General features: G+C 33.0%; 1 protein-coding gene across 1 annotated transcript; it reads left to right on the plus strand.

Annotated features, from left to right (window-relative positions):
• The first annotated feature begins 5,954 nt into the window (after positions 1–5,954).
• On the plus strand, positions 5,955–8,682 carry LOC120204803 (SEC14 cytosolic factor-like). Its single transcript, XM_039204816.1, has 7 exons — positions 5,955–6,247; positions 6,382–6,499; positions 6,888–6,976; positions 7,065–7,111; positions 7,196–7,284; positions 7,685–7,818; positions 7,899–8,682. The coding sequence occupies exons 1-7, from the start codon at positions 6,149–6,151 to the stop codon at positions 8,568–8,570; spliced, it is 1,248 nt and encodes a 415-aa protein (XP_039060747.1). The 5' UTR covers positions 5,955–6,148; the 3' UTR covers positions 8,571–8,682.
• The last annotated feature ends 8,141 nt before the right edge of the window (positions 8,683–16,823 follow it).

Consider the following 16,823-nt stretch of genomic DNA (forward strand, 5'->3'; position numbering starts at 1 on the left):
CAAATATTTCGGTCGCTGTGTTTGGTTGCATATGCATGCTGCCTGCATGGGTGAGAGGGTTAGTAAACACATACGTACTAAATATAATATGTTTTTTCCTTACCTTGACATTATTACTTACAAATTAATTATATATATAGTTATAAACAAATTTCTATATTAAGCTAAAATTAAGATATTTTTAGGCGTACGTATAACTTTTTAAATAGTATCATGTAATTACACGATACTATATGTTCAGAATTTTCTAATTTATTGACGATATATATAGACCCTGTAAATGTAGCTACTCAGACACATGACATCTAAGAAGAACAACCTTTTTTTTATCACTGAAGCCACTTGATAGGTGTAACGAATGTAGAATTTTATGTTAGAGACGAACACTTAAAATTATGGATAAAAAATACAAATGGTCTCATGATTATAGGGTGTTGCTTTGTTGAATCCCTCGACTATCAAAAGTTACAAAATGGTCCCCCCGACTATTAGATGTTACTTTCTTGAGTCATCCGAGTATTAAAAGTTATAAAATGGTCACCCTACTATTCATCATGATCCAAATCAGCCATTTTTCATTAAAAAAATTGACGATAATTTGAGCTGAATGTTAATATATTGTCTGAGACATGATAAAATTTGATTATAGAATCTTAAACCACTATCATATCTCAGACAACAGAATAACATCCAATTAAGACAACTGATAATTTTTTAACGAAAAAAAGTATAGAACATAATGAATAGTCGGATGACCATCTTGTAAATTTTAATAGTCAGGGACTCAACAAAATAACATCTTATAGTCGGAATACCATTTTATAACTTTTAATAGTCAAGAGAATCAACAAAGTAATATCTTATGGTCAGTGAACCATTTATATACTTTACCCTAAAACTATTAAGAAATGAACTCATAAAATTTTAGGAGTAGCACATACTATCAATAAAAATATATAATATATGATAATTTTCACTCCGTACTCCCCTCGATCTATCTCTGAAATTATCAGTAGCTTATCAAATTTCTATCATACTTATCAATTAAATGTAACGGTTTAATTTTTTTTGTTGAATAATTCCTACCTAGGGTTAGAGATGGGCATGGGTTGGGTTTCGGCCGACCAAACCCGACCGGAAAATTTTACATCATTCTCCTGACCCGACCCGACCTCACCCGAAAAATATATACCCTTCACCCGACCTGACTTTTTGAGATAAAATTCGAACCCGATCTGACCTAACCCGAAATAATAAAAAATATTATTTTTATTCAATAAAATTAGTGATTTAATTGAAAAAATAATATATAGAGTGGTATTATTATAATTATTCCTAAATATATAAGGTAAAATTATATTTTTTGAGTCAGGTATTTTTCACCTTAAACCCGAATCTAACTCGACCCGAACATCACCTTTAAAAAAGCCCGAAACCGAAATTAAAAAAAAACTCAACTCGACTCGATCGGGTCCCATGTCCATTCCTACCTAAGGTAGATGGAAGAGGGATTTTATTCCTAATTAAGTATTGAAACCATAATTTATAGGAAAGGATAGATATCAACTGAAAACTTTTAACTATCTATTTTAACAAGGCTAAAGGGTCATTGTTTTCCCTATAGTAAACTCAGTTTTTCATTTTTGTCCCTATCATTTTTTTTGCATCAATTTAGCTCTCGAAGTTCATTGACTTTTTTTACTAAGAAAAATGTGAATCTGCTGTGTATGTGGATTAAAGGATTAGGTTAAAATATTTACTAAACACACTGGTTAGAATAAATTTTTCAAAATTTTATTATTTATTTCAGTGATATTAAGGGATTAGATCAAATTTTTGAGGATTTTTTTCTAACTGTTGTATTTAGTAAATATTTTAAATATTTTATTATTTATTTTTAATAAATGTCACATCATCATCAAGCCACGTTAGTAATATTTGGTTGATCTGAAAATTGTTGGTGATGAAAAATGTAGAAGACTAATAGTTATGTTAGTCAAAACAAACTTCGAGAGCTAGGATGAACATCATAGACAACTTCAATGGCTAAATTGATACAAAAAACGATAAGAACTAAAATGATAAATCGAATTTACTGCGTTACTTCAAAATATTACATCATGTTTTAAACTAACGTCACATCAGTTTCTTTTAAATGCACGTCACGAAATTAACAGTTCTTTTTTCAACCGAGATGACAATTTTTCATGTCTTTGTAATGCATAGGATTCTTGTACCGTATAACGTGGAGACTTGTACAATAGTTTTATGGACCGAATCCGAAAGGACTAAAATGGAAGGAATTTGAAATAAGAAAGGCAAAAAAACATTTTAATTTCTGCAACATCCATGGCACAATTGAATAAAAGGAAAAGAAGGGTACGAGTACTATGTAGACAATGTTGCAAGAAGGAAGGGGAAATGAACAGTTAAATCATGGGGGCAAGGGGGAATACATGTTTCTCGTTACCTTCATAAGTGTCATCACGACATTATATCCAGAAATATCCGTTCACGGGTCTCCCTTACTCCCCATCCTTAGACTCTTCATATCTTTGGCCTTCATGGCTTATAATGAGCACATGAAATTTCGGGTAAAAGTTGAGATGATACTACGAAGGTTTCTGTTACCGTTGATGCATAAGAATAAATGTGTCACGATGATTATAGGTGATTCATCTTCTCTTATTCGAGAAGAGAATCGTAGTCGACGAGAAGAACAACAGTTGATTGATGTTTAGGTCTTTTATCCCTATTAGAAGGTAGAAGAGGAGGGAGAGTCGAGATCCATCTCTCGTTATTGGTCGAGAGATTTTACAGTTATACTTAATGTTGGTGTTAGACATGAGATAATTATGACTATATGTAGGTTAAAAAACTAAGTGGATATGATCGAATGACAATATATTTAACTCTAGTAGATTACGTTGACCTATCAGAGGTCGCGTCGAAAGATTACGGCTTTCCAACCCTCTAAATTCCTTATTTAAACACTTTTGAACAGAAAAAATGTCACTTCATAATTACAACTTGAGCTATATGCACTTTTGAACCATACATACATGCATGCTAATTTTTTTATAATCAGATCGAAATTTAAATTCAAAACTCACTTCATATTTACCACTTGAAGGATGCATACAGTGTAAACAGGGAAGAATCTGCATGACGCTTGGAAGGGGCAAGTTTTATGGTGTAATAGCATCTTAGATCCTTTTAATTTAAATATTAGTGAAATAAGGCCTTTGTCCCTCCGAATTTTTAGATTTAAATACTTAATAAATTATTATTATTTATATAAAAACTATTTTGCTCTCTTAGCATTTGATCATAGCTCCGCCCTTGCTTGTAAGTCATATGTACATATGCATATATTTAGGGTTGGGATGGGGACAATGTGATGATCATGTAGATAAATATGGTAATAATAACAGCTAGAGGTCCACCTTTTATTTTCAATGGGGGTGGAGGACCTTTGTTACAGTTAAAAATGGCAGCCTTTCTCACAATAGAGTCCACTTCCCATAAATGAAGCTTTGTGCAAGCGGTAATGGGTACCTGAAATTGAAGATATGGTGCCATTAAATGCCATTTTATCTTCTCCTTTATTTTAAAGTTAAAACACCATAATTAAAGAGCAAAGCAACAATGTAACGGTTGGTGTGGGCTACACGATGGTGGTGTGGTGTGGGGGTGCACGACGGTTTCCGTTATAAAACCCCAAATCTCAGTCCACAAAAACAGCTATTACAAAAATAAGTGATCAAATTTTACCTCGAAAAATGTTTTAGTGCCAGAAGAACTTTTCACAACAAATTGGTGTCTAATGTTTAAACTTTATATTTTTAGGTGTCCGATCGTTAACCGTTGTTAAAATCTTTGTTAAGTGACACGTGTTACATTCTGATAATTTGAGAATTTATTTGAAAATTTTAAAAATATAAAACCCCCCAAAAAACAGCCCTCCCCTCCCACCTTCCACCTTCCATAGTCGTCGGCCAGTCAGTTATGATTGTCACTGCCACCGTAATCAACATAGGCATCAACCCCGATCAAACCTCGTTGGCCTTTCATCTAATCTGGCATTGCTTGTCGTGGAGAATCGTTCAAAGGTTCGTCGGACCGTCATTGCTCTTCGTCAATTCCGACCAATTTCGACGTCCGTAAGCCACATCGCTACCACCATTCGAGCCACCATGCAATTCCAATCAAAACTCAATTGTTTAGCAATGATGATGATGGTCGAAGATGGCCGGTGACAGTTGATAATGAGGTTGAAGTGAGAAATTTTAGTTTTTTTAGGGTTTTTTTCTTCATAATTTCAATAAAAATTAGGTTTTTTATAAATAAATTAAGTTTTTTATCATTTTCTTTTTATTTTATAAAAATAATATTTTTATTATTAAAAAATTAAAAAACTTTAATATATATATATAAATAACGGTAAGAAACTAAAAATATAACTAAAAAAAAGTTAGACATATACTTTTAGCAAAAAAATATTTTTGTATTAAGCCTCCACAAAATTAGTGTATTTTTTTCATTGACTCAATAGAATAAAGGACCGATGACGTTGAACCTTGCTTCCGAAAATAGGGGAAATTCTAGTTTGGTTTTTTTATACAAAGTCCTTATTATTATTTTTAAATCAATTTGGTCCTTTTTATGATGCTATTAGTTATCAAAATTGTTAACCTTAAGTACCATAAGGTTGCATGAAATGATAGTAAAAGTATTATATTATACATTTTATTAAAGTGTAAGTATCATATTAAATCTTTTAAAAGTACATGTATTATATTAGATATTTTCATAGTACAAGTATCACATTAAATATTTTTAAAAGATAGATATTATATTGGATATTTTATAAAAGTACATGTACAAAATTTATCATTATTTCAAAGCTTTTATGAAAAATTCATTCCAATGCTTTAATGAAATTAATTAATTAATTTAATTTTTTTAACTATTGATATCCGATCTATTGATACACTAATCCAAATTAAATTTTCTAGAAACATGTTATGGGATAATTCTCTCAACCTAATTTGCTTCATTTACAATATCAAAATTTAAACTGTTGACCTTACTTAAGAGATCTTGTACCTTATCCCATCTCACTCCTAGGGTCAACTCTAACGGGGGAGCACCCTGATCAATCGCTTAGGGCCCTTAATTTTTTTTATTTATAATTAGGGTCCTCATTTTTTATTTTCAATTAGGGCCCTAAATTTTATAATTTCCTAAAATTTTTAGTTTTTAGCCATCTTTTTTCATTTCTCTTATTAATTATCTAATTTTGAATTAAATTTAACTAATTTTTATATTTATAATTTAATAAAATATTTAGTTTTTGACCCTATTTTCCATTTCTCGTATTTATACATTTATTTTTAAATTAAATCTAATAATGTTTTTCTTTTTTTAAAAAAAAAAAATCTTGCTCTTCAATTTATCAAACATTCTTTATTTTTTTTATATTTATTCTCTTTTAATTGTATTTAAGGTGTTTTCTTAATAAAATAATAAAAACAATATATTTGCACAAAGTTTAATCATTTTTATATGATTTATTTATGTAATATTGAATTAATGTTCAAAGTAATAAAATATACTTTCATTTTATAAAGTCATATTTTTGAGTTTTCGCTCAGAGCCTCGAAAATGTCTGGGGCCTCGAAAATGTCTGGGACGGCTCTGCCCACCCACTCCTTATTTCAATTTTGGTACTAAGAAAATCCATCATAAAAAGTAAGTGAATCAAATTATGTCAAATTAAAATATAAAACTAAATTTCGAATTCCAATATAGTGGAGGGACCAAAACCAAATTTATCCTTGAACACTATATTGTTTCTTTGTTCATATTATAACGGCGTTACCAGCCGTCACCATGGCTGTATATATATATAACCATCCCCTTGCTCTCATTATTCAACGTTTTCTAGTTTTGAACATCTCTTTCCCTCCCACTCTTTCTCTATCCTTTTTCTTTTTTAAAATCCATCTCTTTTACTCCCCGAGCTTAATTTAATGGTTGCGTGAAGCAAAAGCTTGGAATATCGGTGTTTTGTGTTACCAGAAACGATAAAAGCACCCGAGCTTTGAGTAAACTTCCAGTTTCCTGCTCTGGTTTTTCTCGGAAAATGGGCAAGAAAGATCAGTCGACGGAAGAGAAAACGAACCAAAGAGTTCAGACCGTTCTTCAACTCGTTAAGAAACAGTCCCCATTAACACCCAAACAGGTAGAACCCTTTTCCATTTCCTTTCTCTTTCGATTATCACCGGATTTTCAGCTGTTTTCCGTCTAAACAAGATGATTAAAGTGATGGGTTTCTCTCAGTTTCATAAAAAAAGTGTTTTTGATTCATGGAAACAGGAGAAATTCTGCAGTAATGGTTGCGTCGAGAGGTTTCTAAGAGCCAAAGGTGATAATGTGAAGAAAGCTGCTAAGCATTTACGTGCTTGTCTTGCTTGGAGAGAGAGTATCGGCACTGGTACGAGATTATAACGATAATAAACCTCTCTCTCCCTCCCTCTCCCTCTCTCTCTCTCTCTCTCTCTCTCTCTCTCTCTCTCTCTCTCTCTCTCTCTCTCTCTCTCTCTCTCTCTCTTACCACTAATTTTCGGCCCGCAAGACACAAACTTTTTGTTTTTGTTTTATATAAACAAAGAATCTTTTTTTTTCTTTCAATTTTGAAACTTTAAAAAAAAAAGTTTATTTGTGCTCCCATATGATTACTGCCACTTGGAGTCCATTAAAGTGGGCTAAAAACAATATTAAAATCACTAATTAATAATTATATTAAATATTTAAAGGTTTTTCTTTTCTTTTCTTTCTTTCTTCCTTTATTTATTTATTTATTTTTGTTTGGGAAAATGCAGAAAATTTGATAGCAGATGAGTTCTCGACGGAGATAGCTGAGGGAGTTGCATATACAGCCGGGCATGATGAAGAGTCCAGGCCTGTCATGGTAATTTTCCCTTTTTAACTTGTTATTACCAATTAATACATGTAATTTTAAGGATAAAAATTGAATCTTTTATCAACTTTCCCCACAGGTCTTGAGGATGAAACAAGATTACCAAAAGTTCCACTCTCAAAAGATGTGAGTTTTACATGTTAACATAACTAAGTTAGGTTTCGATATACTCGAAATTTATTTACTTTTTGTTTCGTCGTGGTTTCTTAGATTTACTCGTCTACTAGTTTTCACATTGGAAGTTGCCATATCTACCATGCCCAAAAACATCGAACAATTCATTCTACTCTTTGATGCAAGTAAGTTTCCGCTCGACATCAAAATTCAAACTCGAGACATTATTTAATCTTTCCGAGTTCTTTGTCGTCCTATAACGCTATAAATGTGGGAGCCAAAACTAGTAAAAACCCATGATGGGCATAACCCGCTGTTTCTGGGACAACCTCAGATAATGTCCGGAGTGCCCCTTCAATTGTCGCACTGGAATCTCAGTTTATTCACGAGATTGCTGGGGTGTTATCGGGAATTGAACAGTGTGTAAGACAATTGGTCAGTTTTCTAACAGTAAAGATCAGGACTTTTAATGTTTTTTTTTCTCCCTTAATCCCTACAAAATGATAAGCTTTAATCTTATTATCCTCTGCAAAAGTCAGAGTAAATTGAAATTTATTGGATTATAATATATGGTTTTGGCCACAGGCTTTTTCAGATCGGCAGCTGCTTTCATGAACCTGTTGCTGGCTGCATTGAAAATTGTGGGCGAGTACTACCCCGGACGGCTTTACAAGGCTTTTGTCATCGACCCTCCTTCCTTGTTTTCGTATCTTTGGAAGGTTAGAGGGACTAAAATCAAAATTTAACCTTTTTTGAATGGACTAGAACTGAAACTTAACATTTTTTAATCACTTTGCAGGGTGTTCGTCCATTTTTGGAGTTATCGACGGCTACGATGGTGGTTTCATCTCTAAACTACGAGGAATCACTGGAGTTTAACGATTTCACGGCATACCCGAGAGCATCATCTCTGCGGTTCGATCCACCGTCGATCAAATCCACGGCCAAGATCGGCTCTTGCTCGTCGTCCCGTTTCTCCTTCACCGTGTCCCACCATTACGACTCCCTCAAACCCTGGTACCTCACCTTAACGTCCGACACGTCATCGTCCAAAGTCGGCCCCACTGCCAGCCCCTTCCCGCTGGGCCCGGCTTTGATCTCGCCGCTCAACGCCCGGTCACTCTCGTTCGCATCTCCGGCCTCCGTGACGTCGCGCGGCAACATCAGCATGAGGAAGAGCCTGTTCCCGTCCACACCCTTGCCGCAGCGTAGCAAAGCCTTCGAGCCCGTCAAGGTCGCACTTCCGCGGACCCCACGGCCGTCTTTCCTGCAATCTCCGGCGATGTTCTTTCGACGGGAAGTCCACGTCAGCGGCAAGGCGGAAAGGTCTCGAGAATCGTTCTTGCCGTTTTTGAAATTCTACCGGAGGCCGTACGATGAGATGATTTATCGGTCGATGATGAGGCCACCGTTAGGTGGCTTGATCTCCATCGTTAAACGTCGCCACATGTCCGTATCTCAACGGTTCTAGACCAAAAGGGAAAAGCAGAAGAGTGCATAGTGCTAGTATAGTGTTTTAAATAACACTACTAAATTACTAATAATTCGATTAATTATTTGTTTACTTTATGTTTATTGTTAATGGCCGTGTGATTACAAAATTAATGGTCAAATTATGATTTTGATCCTTTTATTATATTTAAATATTAAATTTACTCCTATAATTTATTTTAACATAATCTACTTACATAGTCAAACTTATTAATATTGTTAAATTGTTATAGTTAAAAACTTGAATTGTCCGTCCAGCTCAGTTCGTAAGAGTGCAAGGCTCTTAATCTTGTGGTTGTGGGATCGAGTCTCACGGTGGGCAATTCATAATTCTAACTGCCAGATGTCTCCTACGAAAGTTGCTCTCAACCTGGCGTTGGGGGCAGCCTACTATCGTATCTCCCCCTTACCCATTACATATGAAAAGTTTTTAAATAAAGTTTGACGGAACAAACATATTTATATCGGCCGATTGCAATTCATTCTTTTTTATTTGAATGGATTTTTTTATCGAGTTTTTATAAAACGTCCGCTAAACTTATTAAAAATCATAATAATTATTTTGGTACATTTCAAAAACCCAATACTCATTTTATAATTTTTAAAACTTCAATAACAAAATTGATCATTTAAACATAATTCAATAACATTTTCGGAAAATGAACTCTATCAACATACCGAGTAAGAAGAGTATTCTTATTTTTACTATATTCATTAAGGTTTGTTATTTAGAGAATTAAATTATATTAAATTCAAATATAGAAATAGAAATCTCAAATTCTTTTAAGGGTAAATTACCAAATTTCGCCATTAAAATTTTAAAAAATTTCAATTTTCTCGCTAAACTTAATACATTAGGTTTTTTGATCACTGAATTTTATTCTTCTCATATTTTGGTCACTCCACCGTTAAATAGTTAACGGCGTTAAAACTATGTTGTTTAAAAAAATCACAATTAATTAGGAGAGTACGTGCGAGGTGGGATGTGAATAATTGTGCAGAGATTTGAACATAATGTGGCTTAAACAATTAGTTTAATTAATGTCGGCGTCGTTTTAGAGATTATGGAGGCGAAGCAGACAGAGCATATGGGAAAACGACACCGTGGTCGAAACGTTGAACATTGCATCGGAAATCATTGTACCAAAGCGTGGAAAATGAGTGGTACTTTCATATAATAAGAAAGCTGATATTTGTATACTATTATTTGTTTCAAGTTTCGGGGGGCTAGAGAATCTATGACTTTACTTCTCATGGACTTTGGGTTTTGAGATTCATGTAGTAAAAACAAAAGAAAAGGGTACATTTGAATGTAGATTTTAATTTAATTTTTTGGATGAAGTACAAAAATCTTCCCCCGACTATGGGGTGATGTTTTGTTGAGTCCCTCTACTATTAAAAGGTAAAAAATGGTCCTCTAACTATAGGGTGTTGTTTTGTTAGTCTCTCGAATATTAAAAGTTACAAAATGATCATCCGACTGTTCATTATGTTCCAAACTCGTCCATTTCCGTTAGAAAAATTGACTGTCGTTTGAGCTGGATGTTAACATGGTGACTGCGATATGATAGTTGTTTGAGATTCTTAAATTACAGTCAACATGTTAACGTTAAGCTCAAACATCATCAATTTTTAACGAAAAATGATGAGTTTGGAATATAATGAATAGTCGGATGACCATTTTGTAACTTTTAATAGTTGAGGGACTCAACAAAGCAACACTCTATAGCCGGCGGACCATTTTGTAACTCTTAATAATCGGAAGACTCAACAAAGCATTACCCTGTAGTCAGATACTTTTCCCTTTTATTTTTTATAGTACTATTCATATTTATTTATTGATAGATTAATCTAGAACTAGAACTAATCTTGTAAAGGTTAATTATTCAGGAGTTTCTCTAATTAATTTTTTTATTTGTAACATCTAAATTTCAATTCCTAACTTTTTCTGAAGAGAACTAGAACATTATCGAATACATCAAGTGATCTTAAAAGTTAAAGGATTGTTGTTCTCTTTTGAGATCCTGGTTCACGCAGTTGTGTTTAAGAGTGTATGTTGTCATTAGCTAAGAAAAAATTCTGAATATTTATTACCTTTTAATCACCCTAAACTATTAAAAATACTAGGTAAATTACATGTTTAGTACCTAAACTATCATTTTTGGTCCGTTTTAGTACCTAAACTTTCATTTTTTTCAAAACCATACCTAAAGTTTAGTTTTTGTTTTATTTTAGTATCCATTAAAAATTAACGTTAAATTTTGAAAAAAAAATGAAAGTTTAGGTACTAAAACGAAACTAAATTGATAGTTTAAGTACTAAATGCATTAAGTTTTTAACGACGGGGTACAAAAATAAAGCAAAAACTAAACACTAGGTATGGTTTTGAAAACATTAAAATTTTATGTATTAAAACGGACCAAAACTGATAGTTTATATACTAAACTCGTAATTTGCCTTAAAAATAACACATTATCTCATTAGACCTATAGTAGGGTGATCAAAACTCGATTCAACTCGAAAAAAATGATTTTTTACTAGATTCAACTCGAAAAAACTCGATCGAATTAATTTCGAGTTGCAATTTCATAAACTTGACTCAAAAAAATTCAAGTTCAAATCAAGGTGTAAAATACAACTCGAATAACTCAAAATTTTCAGTAATTAGTAGATTTATTTTCAAGTTTGAGTCGAATCTTTCAATTTTTTATGATATATGTATATTACATATAAAAAAAATATGAAGAAATATATTTGTATTGTATATATGGTTATAGAAAACCATTTAAATTGAAATAAAAAATAATAATATTACAAATATTTACAATTAAATTTAAACAAAAACTCGAAAAATTAAATTGAAAAATATTCGAAAAACGGACTCGACTCAAAAAAATTTTAAATCAACTCCGAGTTATAAAATAAGACTCGTTAATTCGAATAACTCAATTTTTTTTAAATAAACTCGACTCAACCGAATGATTGCTCCTAAGTGATAGTTGATGAGTGTCAACATTAATATTAGAGATAAATTAATTTTTTATCTTTGAATTTAATATTTTTTTCATTGATCATCTTTTTGATGACGTGATATTATGATATTCTTACACACTCTTAAAATATAATACAATTTATAAATTGACTAAAAAGTAAATTGCAGAACTATTGTGGATCAGTGTTGGCGGAATCGGCCAAGAGGGGGGTGAATTGGCAATTAAAAATTTTGGTGGAAGCTTTTGCAAAAAATTGAAAAGATTTGCACAGCGATTTAGAGTGGTTCGACTTTCTCAATCAAAGTCTACGTCCACTACCTTAGCTATCCACACTAAGGATTTTCCAACAAATTCACTAATTTGTTCTTTCTTTTGAGGCCAAAGAGATAACCTTACAACTCCCTCAAGAATATACCCCAATTCTTGAGAACACTCTTTTCCCAAAGAGAAGATTACAAATTTGCAAACTTACAAGAAAACCTCACAAGGTAAGATGTTTGCACAATTCTTAGAACAAAGAAAAGAACACTAAAAAATAAATACAATTGAGCACAATAAGTGTTCTTGAAAGCAAAATGAATATTGAATGAAAATAGGCTTGAAATGCTCAAACTTGAGGTTTGATGCTTTCTCTTTGATTCTCTCTTGATTCTAGTTGCTTGATGTTTCTTGTTACTGATCAATGGCTTCTAAGCTTGCTTAAATACACCTTGGATCACTTCTGAACGTTGGGGATGATTAGAGAAGATATTATAGCCGTTTTAGTGTGAAAACATTTAATAAAACAGCTTGGAGCGTGGGGGGAATCGGTTCCCCCTTGAAGGGAATCGGTTCCTAAGTGTAAAATTCAAATATTTCGACCGTTGTACAAGGGGGGAATCGGTACCCCCTTGGGGGGATCGGTTCCCTCCGAGCATACTGGAATTCTCGGAACAAAACTGTTTAGGGGGGAATCGGTTCCTCCTATGGGGGAATCGGTTCCCTCCGAGAATTCTGGAAATCTCGGAGCCAAACCATTCAGGGGGGAATCGGTTCCTCCTATGGGGGGAATCGATTCCCTCTGAGCAATCTGGAATTTTTGGCTTTGAATTGGTTCGAAATACTTTGTAAAATTATTTTGAAATTGTTTTATGATTAAAACTTAATTTTACACTTAAGTAAGGATTAAAAATGATTTTTGAAATATTTGGAGTAATGTTTTGATATTCGAATAGTTATATCGAATATACTTAGAAAATCATTTGAAAAATCTTAAAATCCATTTAACTTAATTTGTTATATCGAAATATCAAAATGTTTCAACAATCTCCCCCTTTTTGATATAACAAAACATTTTAGTAATTTTAAGATTTTTGAAATCAAGTTTTGAAATTACTCCCCCTTACTTTTAACACTTCTTCAATTTATCAAGTAAAACATTTAACACTTATTCTTCTCCCCCTTTTTGTTAAATCAAAAAGACATTGTAAAACAAGGTTTTGAAATCATTTAGCCAATTGATTTATTAATTATAAGCTTAAGCTGCTAAGATCACAATCAAAAGAGAGGTTAGCCATTAGTTTCATAAATCAATATTCATAAATAATGTGATATGGCAAAATTGGTCATATTGCTAATGATGATGCAAAAATGAATAAAACATATAAGTTCACACTATTCATAAATCCAAAATCCAACAATCCACAAAATATCCAAAATGTTGAAACAATATTCTTTTTGTTCAAAGTCTTAAAACTAAACACATAATCAAACATCCGGATCGGTAGGAGGAAAACGGGCTCGCATAGCAGCCATTTCATGAGTTAGTTCATTAATACGAGCATTGGTTGCTTCATTGTTTGCACGCATCTCCTGAAGAATCTCTAATTGTTGAGCTCCCATTGTGGATAAATGAGACTCTATAGAGGAAAAGCGCGAATCCATTGTCGCATAACGGAAATCAAATGTCTCCATAAAGGATTAAAAATATGGAGGCATTTGAGTCGATTGTTGTGCGTGCTCCTCGGGTTGTTCAGGTTCTTCTTCAGCTTCATCGATATCCCTCATTAATTGTTCAAACTCGGGATCTTCGTCAGCTTCGGGTGGAGCTTGTGAAGAACTAGCTCCCGGAGTAAGTGTAGAAGATCGAACCCATTCACCGGTTTCTTTGTTCTTTACCCATCCCGCTCTCGTTAAGGAAAGAAGATTGATTTGTTTCTTAAGAGGAAAAACGGCATCTAGACCGACTCTAAGCCCAGCTTTGGAAAACATATTACTCAAAAAGCAACCGTAAACTAGAGATGAACAGAGTTTCTTGTTAGGAACAAGATTTACGGTTTCAACAATTTCAGCAAAAATAATATGAGGTAGGTTAATTTTAATATGGTTTTCAAAACAATGTAACCACCAAATATCCAAAGCTCTAAGAGTAGAATAACGACCTCCGGATGGTCGAAACCACCAAGAAATCATTAGATGAAGAAAACGCTCATGTAGGTCTAAGACACTCGCACTATCTCTTCTTTTATAACGAGAACCTAAAATTTGTTTTTCATTCGAAATACCATCATTATCTAATCCGAATGTATTGGCAATATATGCCGGGTCAATATATAAGAATTGTCCTAGGAGGTAGGAACGAATTCCTATGGTTTCGGTTTCAGCTTGGTTTTTAACACAAACGGCATTAGAGTAGAATATACGAACAAGTTGATGGTAAACGATGGGTTCAAGATCAAATAGTTTATCAAAATTCCACTCTTGTAAAATGGGAAGATATTTAAAATTGATAGCTAACATAGCTTGACGAGAAGGAATGCGTTCTTCCCGGATTTTGTAAGAATCGAAATATTGATAATACCAAAAGCGGTGATTTCTAGACCCAGGATGATTGAAACACGAATTTTGAATAGTCAAGTTAGGATCAGTGGGATTGGGATTAGAAATTGGAATAGGATTTTGAGGGATAGGAGGAGGATTTGAAGGTGGATTTTGACGACTAGAACGACTAGATGAAGACCTAGGACGTTTAGGATTTGACATGGTGAAGGAAATCGGAATAAATAGAATAACCTGCAATTTTAAAACAAATGTATGCAATTCAATTAATCCCAAAACTCAATTGAGTCCTTAATATTTCAAGGTTCTCTAAATCAATCCTAATGGGCAAAGTTTTTGAAAAACTTTTGAAAAATATGGTTTTGAGAAACAATATATGTATAGTTTTCATAACAACAACATAATTTAATCAAAACACAATAATTTGAATTTTTTTTAATTTCGAAAATTAAGAATTTTTGGAAAATTCTTGTGTTTTTGATGAAATTAGTTGTAACATCTAGTTTCTAATCACTAAACAATCAATGCCCGATCACTATTTCAACCTAGAACTAATTACAACTAATCCTATGTTCAAAAACAATGAAATAGAGAGTTTAGAAAAATTACCTTGAAAGATGAAGATTGAGGGGATTTAGTGTTGTTTGCACGATTTTAGTGATTTCAACAGGTTTAGAAGATGATATTTGAAGCAAATTCCGATTAATATCGTTGATTTAAGGCAAAAATGGAGATTTGAGTGATTTAGAGGTGAAGAACGGCGAAAAAGAAGAAAAATGAGGGTTTTTACGTGTTTTGAAGGTTCTGCCCGATTTTAACAGAACCCCAGGGGGCATCGATTCCCCTGTGGGGGGAATCGGTTCCCATTCAAAGGGGGAATCGGTTCCCTTAGGGGGGGATCGATTCCCTCTGCACCAAAATGCTAAAATCCGATTTTTAAGCACAAAATGCTAAATTAATCTTTTCTAGTGGTATTGGCAACTCATATATTGAAAAATAATTATGTTCAAACAATTAAATTAATCTTTAATCGATTTTTGAATATAAAATTAATTTTCACTAAGAATCACAAACTCCCCCTAACTAATAGCAAGAATGCAATCAAAAATTATTATTATAAGCATTTTTCAAGATTTATTAAAAGTGCTAAAATTATTTTAAACACTAAGTAAAGATAGGTTGGTCAAACCTAATTCTCTCCTAAGTGTCCAAAATCTTTCATTGTCTAAGGGTTTTGTAAAGATATCCGCTAATTGGTGCAAAGTATCAACAAATTCTAGAACTACATCTTCCTTAGTGACATGGTCTTTAATGAAGTGATGTCTTATTTCAATGTGTTTAGTTCTAGAGTGTTGGATGGGATTTTTAGTGAGACAAATAGCACTAGTATTGTCACACTTGATAGGAATAGTACCTACTTCAATTCCATAATCAAAAAGTTATTGTTTCATCCATAAAACTTGTGCACAACAACTACCAGCTGAAATGTATTCGACTTCAGTGGTAGATAATGCAACACAATTTTGTTTCTTTGAAAACCAAGAAATCAACATATTTCCAAGGAATTGGCAAGTACCGGAGGTGCTTTTCCTATCTAATTTGCATCCTCCATAATCCGCATCAGAAAAAGCATGCAAGCTAAAGCTAGAGTCTCTAGGATACCAAAGTCCTAAACTAGGAGTGTCCTTAAGGTATCTAAAGATTCTCTTAACAGCTAGTAAATGTGATTCTTTAGGACATGATTGAAACCTAGCACACAAGCAAACACTAAACATAATATCCGGTCTACTTGCGGTTAGATAAAGCAAAGAGCCAATCATTGACCTATATAATTTAACACCTACACATTTACCTCCTTCATCCAAGTCAAGCTTTGTTGAAGAGCTCATTGGAGTGTTATGAGGTTTCCCATTTTCCAGTCCAAACTTCTTGAGCATATCTTTGACGTACTTAGCTTGATTAATGAAGATGCCATCTTTTCTTTGCTTGATTTGGAGTCCCAAGAAAAATGAGAGCTCCCCCATCATGCTCATCTCAAACTCACTTTGCATTAGCTTTGAAAATTCTTGACAAAGAACATCATTAGTAGAACCAAATATTATATCATCAACATAAATTTGAACTACTAATAAATCTTTACCTTTTCTCTTTAAAAACAATGTAGTGTCAACCTTTCCTTTTTAAAAAACCTTTTTCAATTAAAAAATTTGACAATCTTTCATACCAAGCTCTAGGAGCTTGTTTTAAACCATAAAGAGCTTTTGTCAATTTTAAAACATGATCCGGAAAATTTGAATCTTCAAAACCTGGAGGTTGTTCCACGTACACTTCTTCTTTTATAAAACCATTTAAAAATGCACTTTTAACATCCATTTGATATAATTTAAATTCATTGAAACATGCAAATGCTAATAACATTCTAA

Source organism: Hibiscus syriacus, unplaced genomic scaffold (assembly GCF_006381635.1).
Source record: "Hibiscus syriacus cultivar Baekdansim isolate YM2019G1 unplaced genomic scaffold, ASM638163v2 tig00011718_pilon, whole genome shotgun sequence".
NCBI lineage: Eukaryota > Viridiplantae > Streptophyta > Magnoliopsida > Malvales > Malvaceae > Hibiscus > Hibiscus syriacus.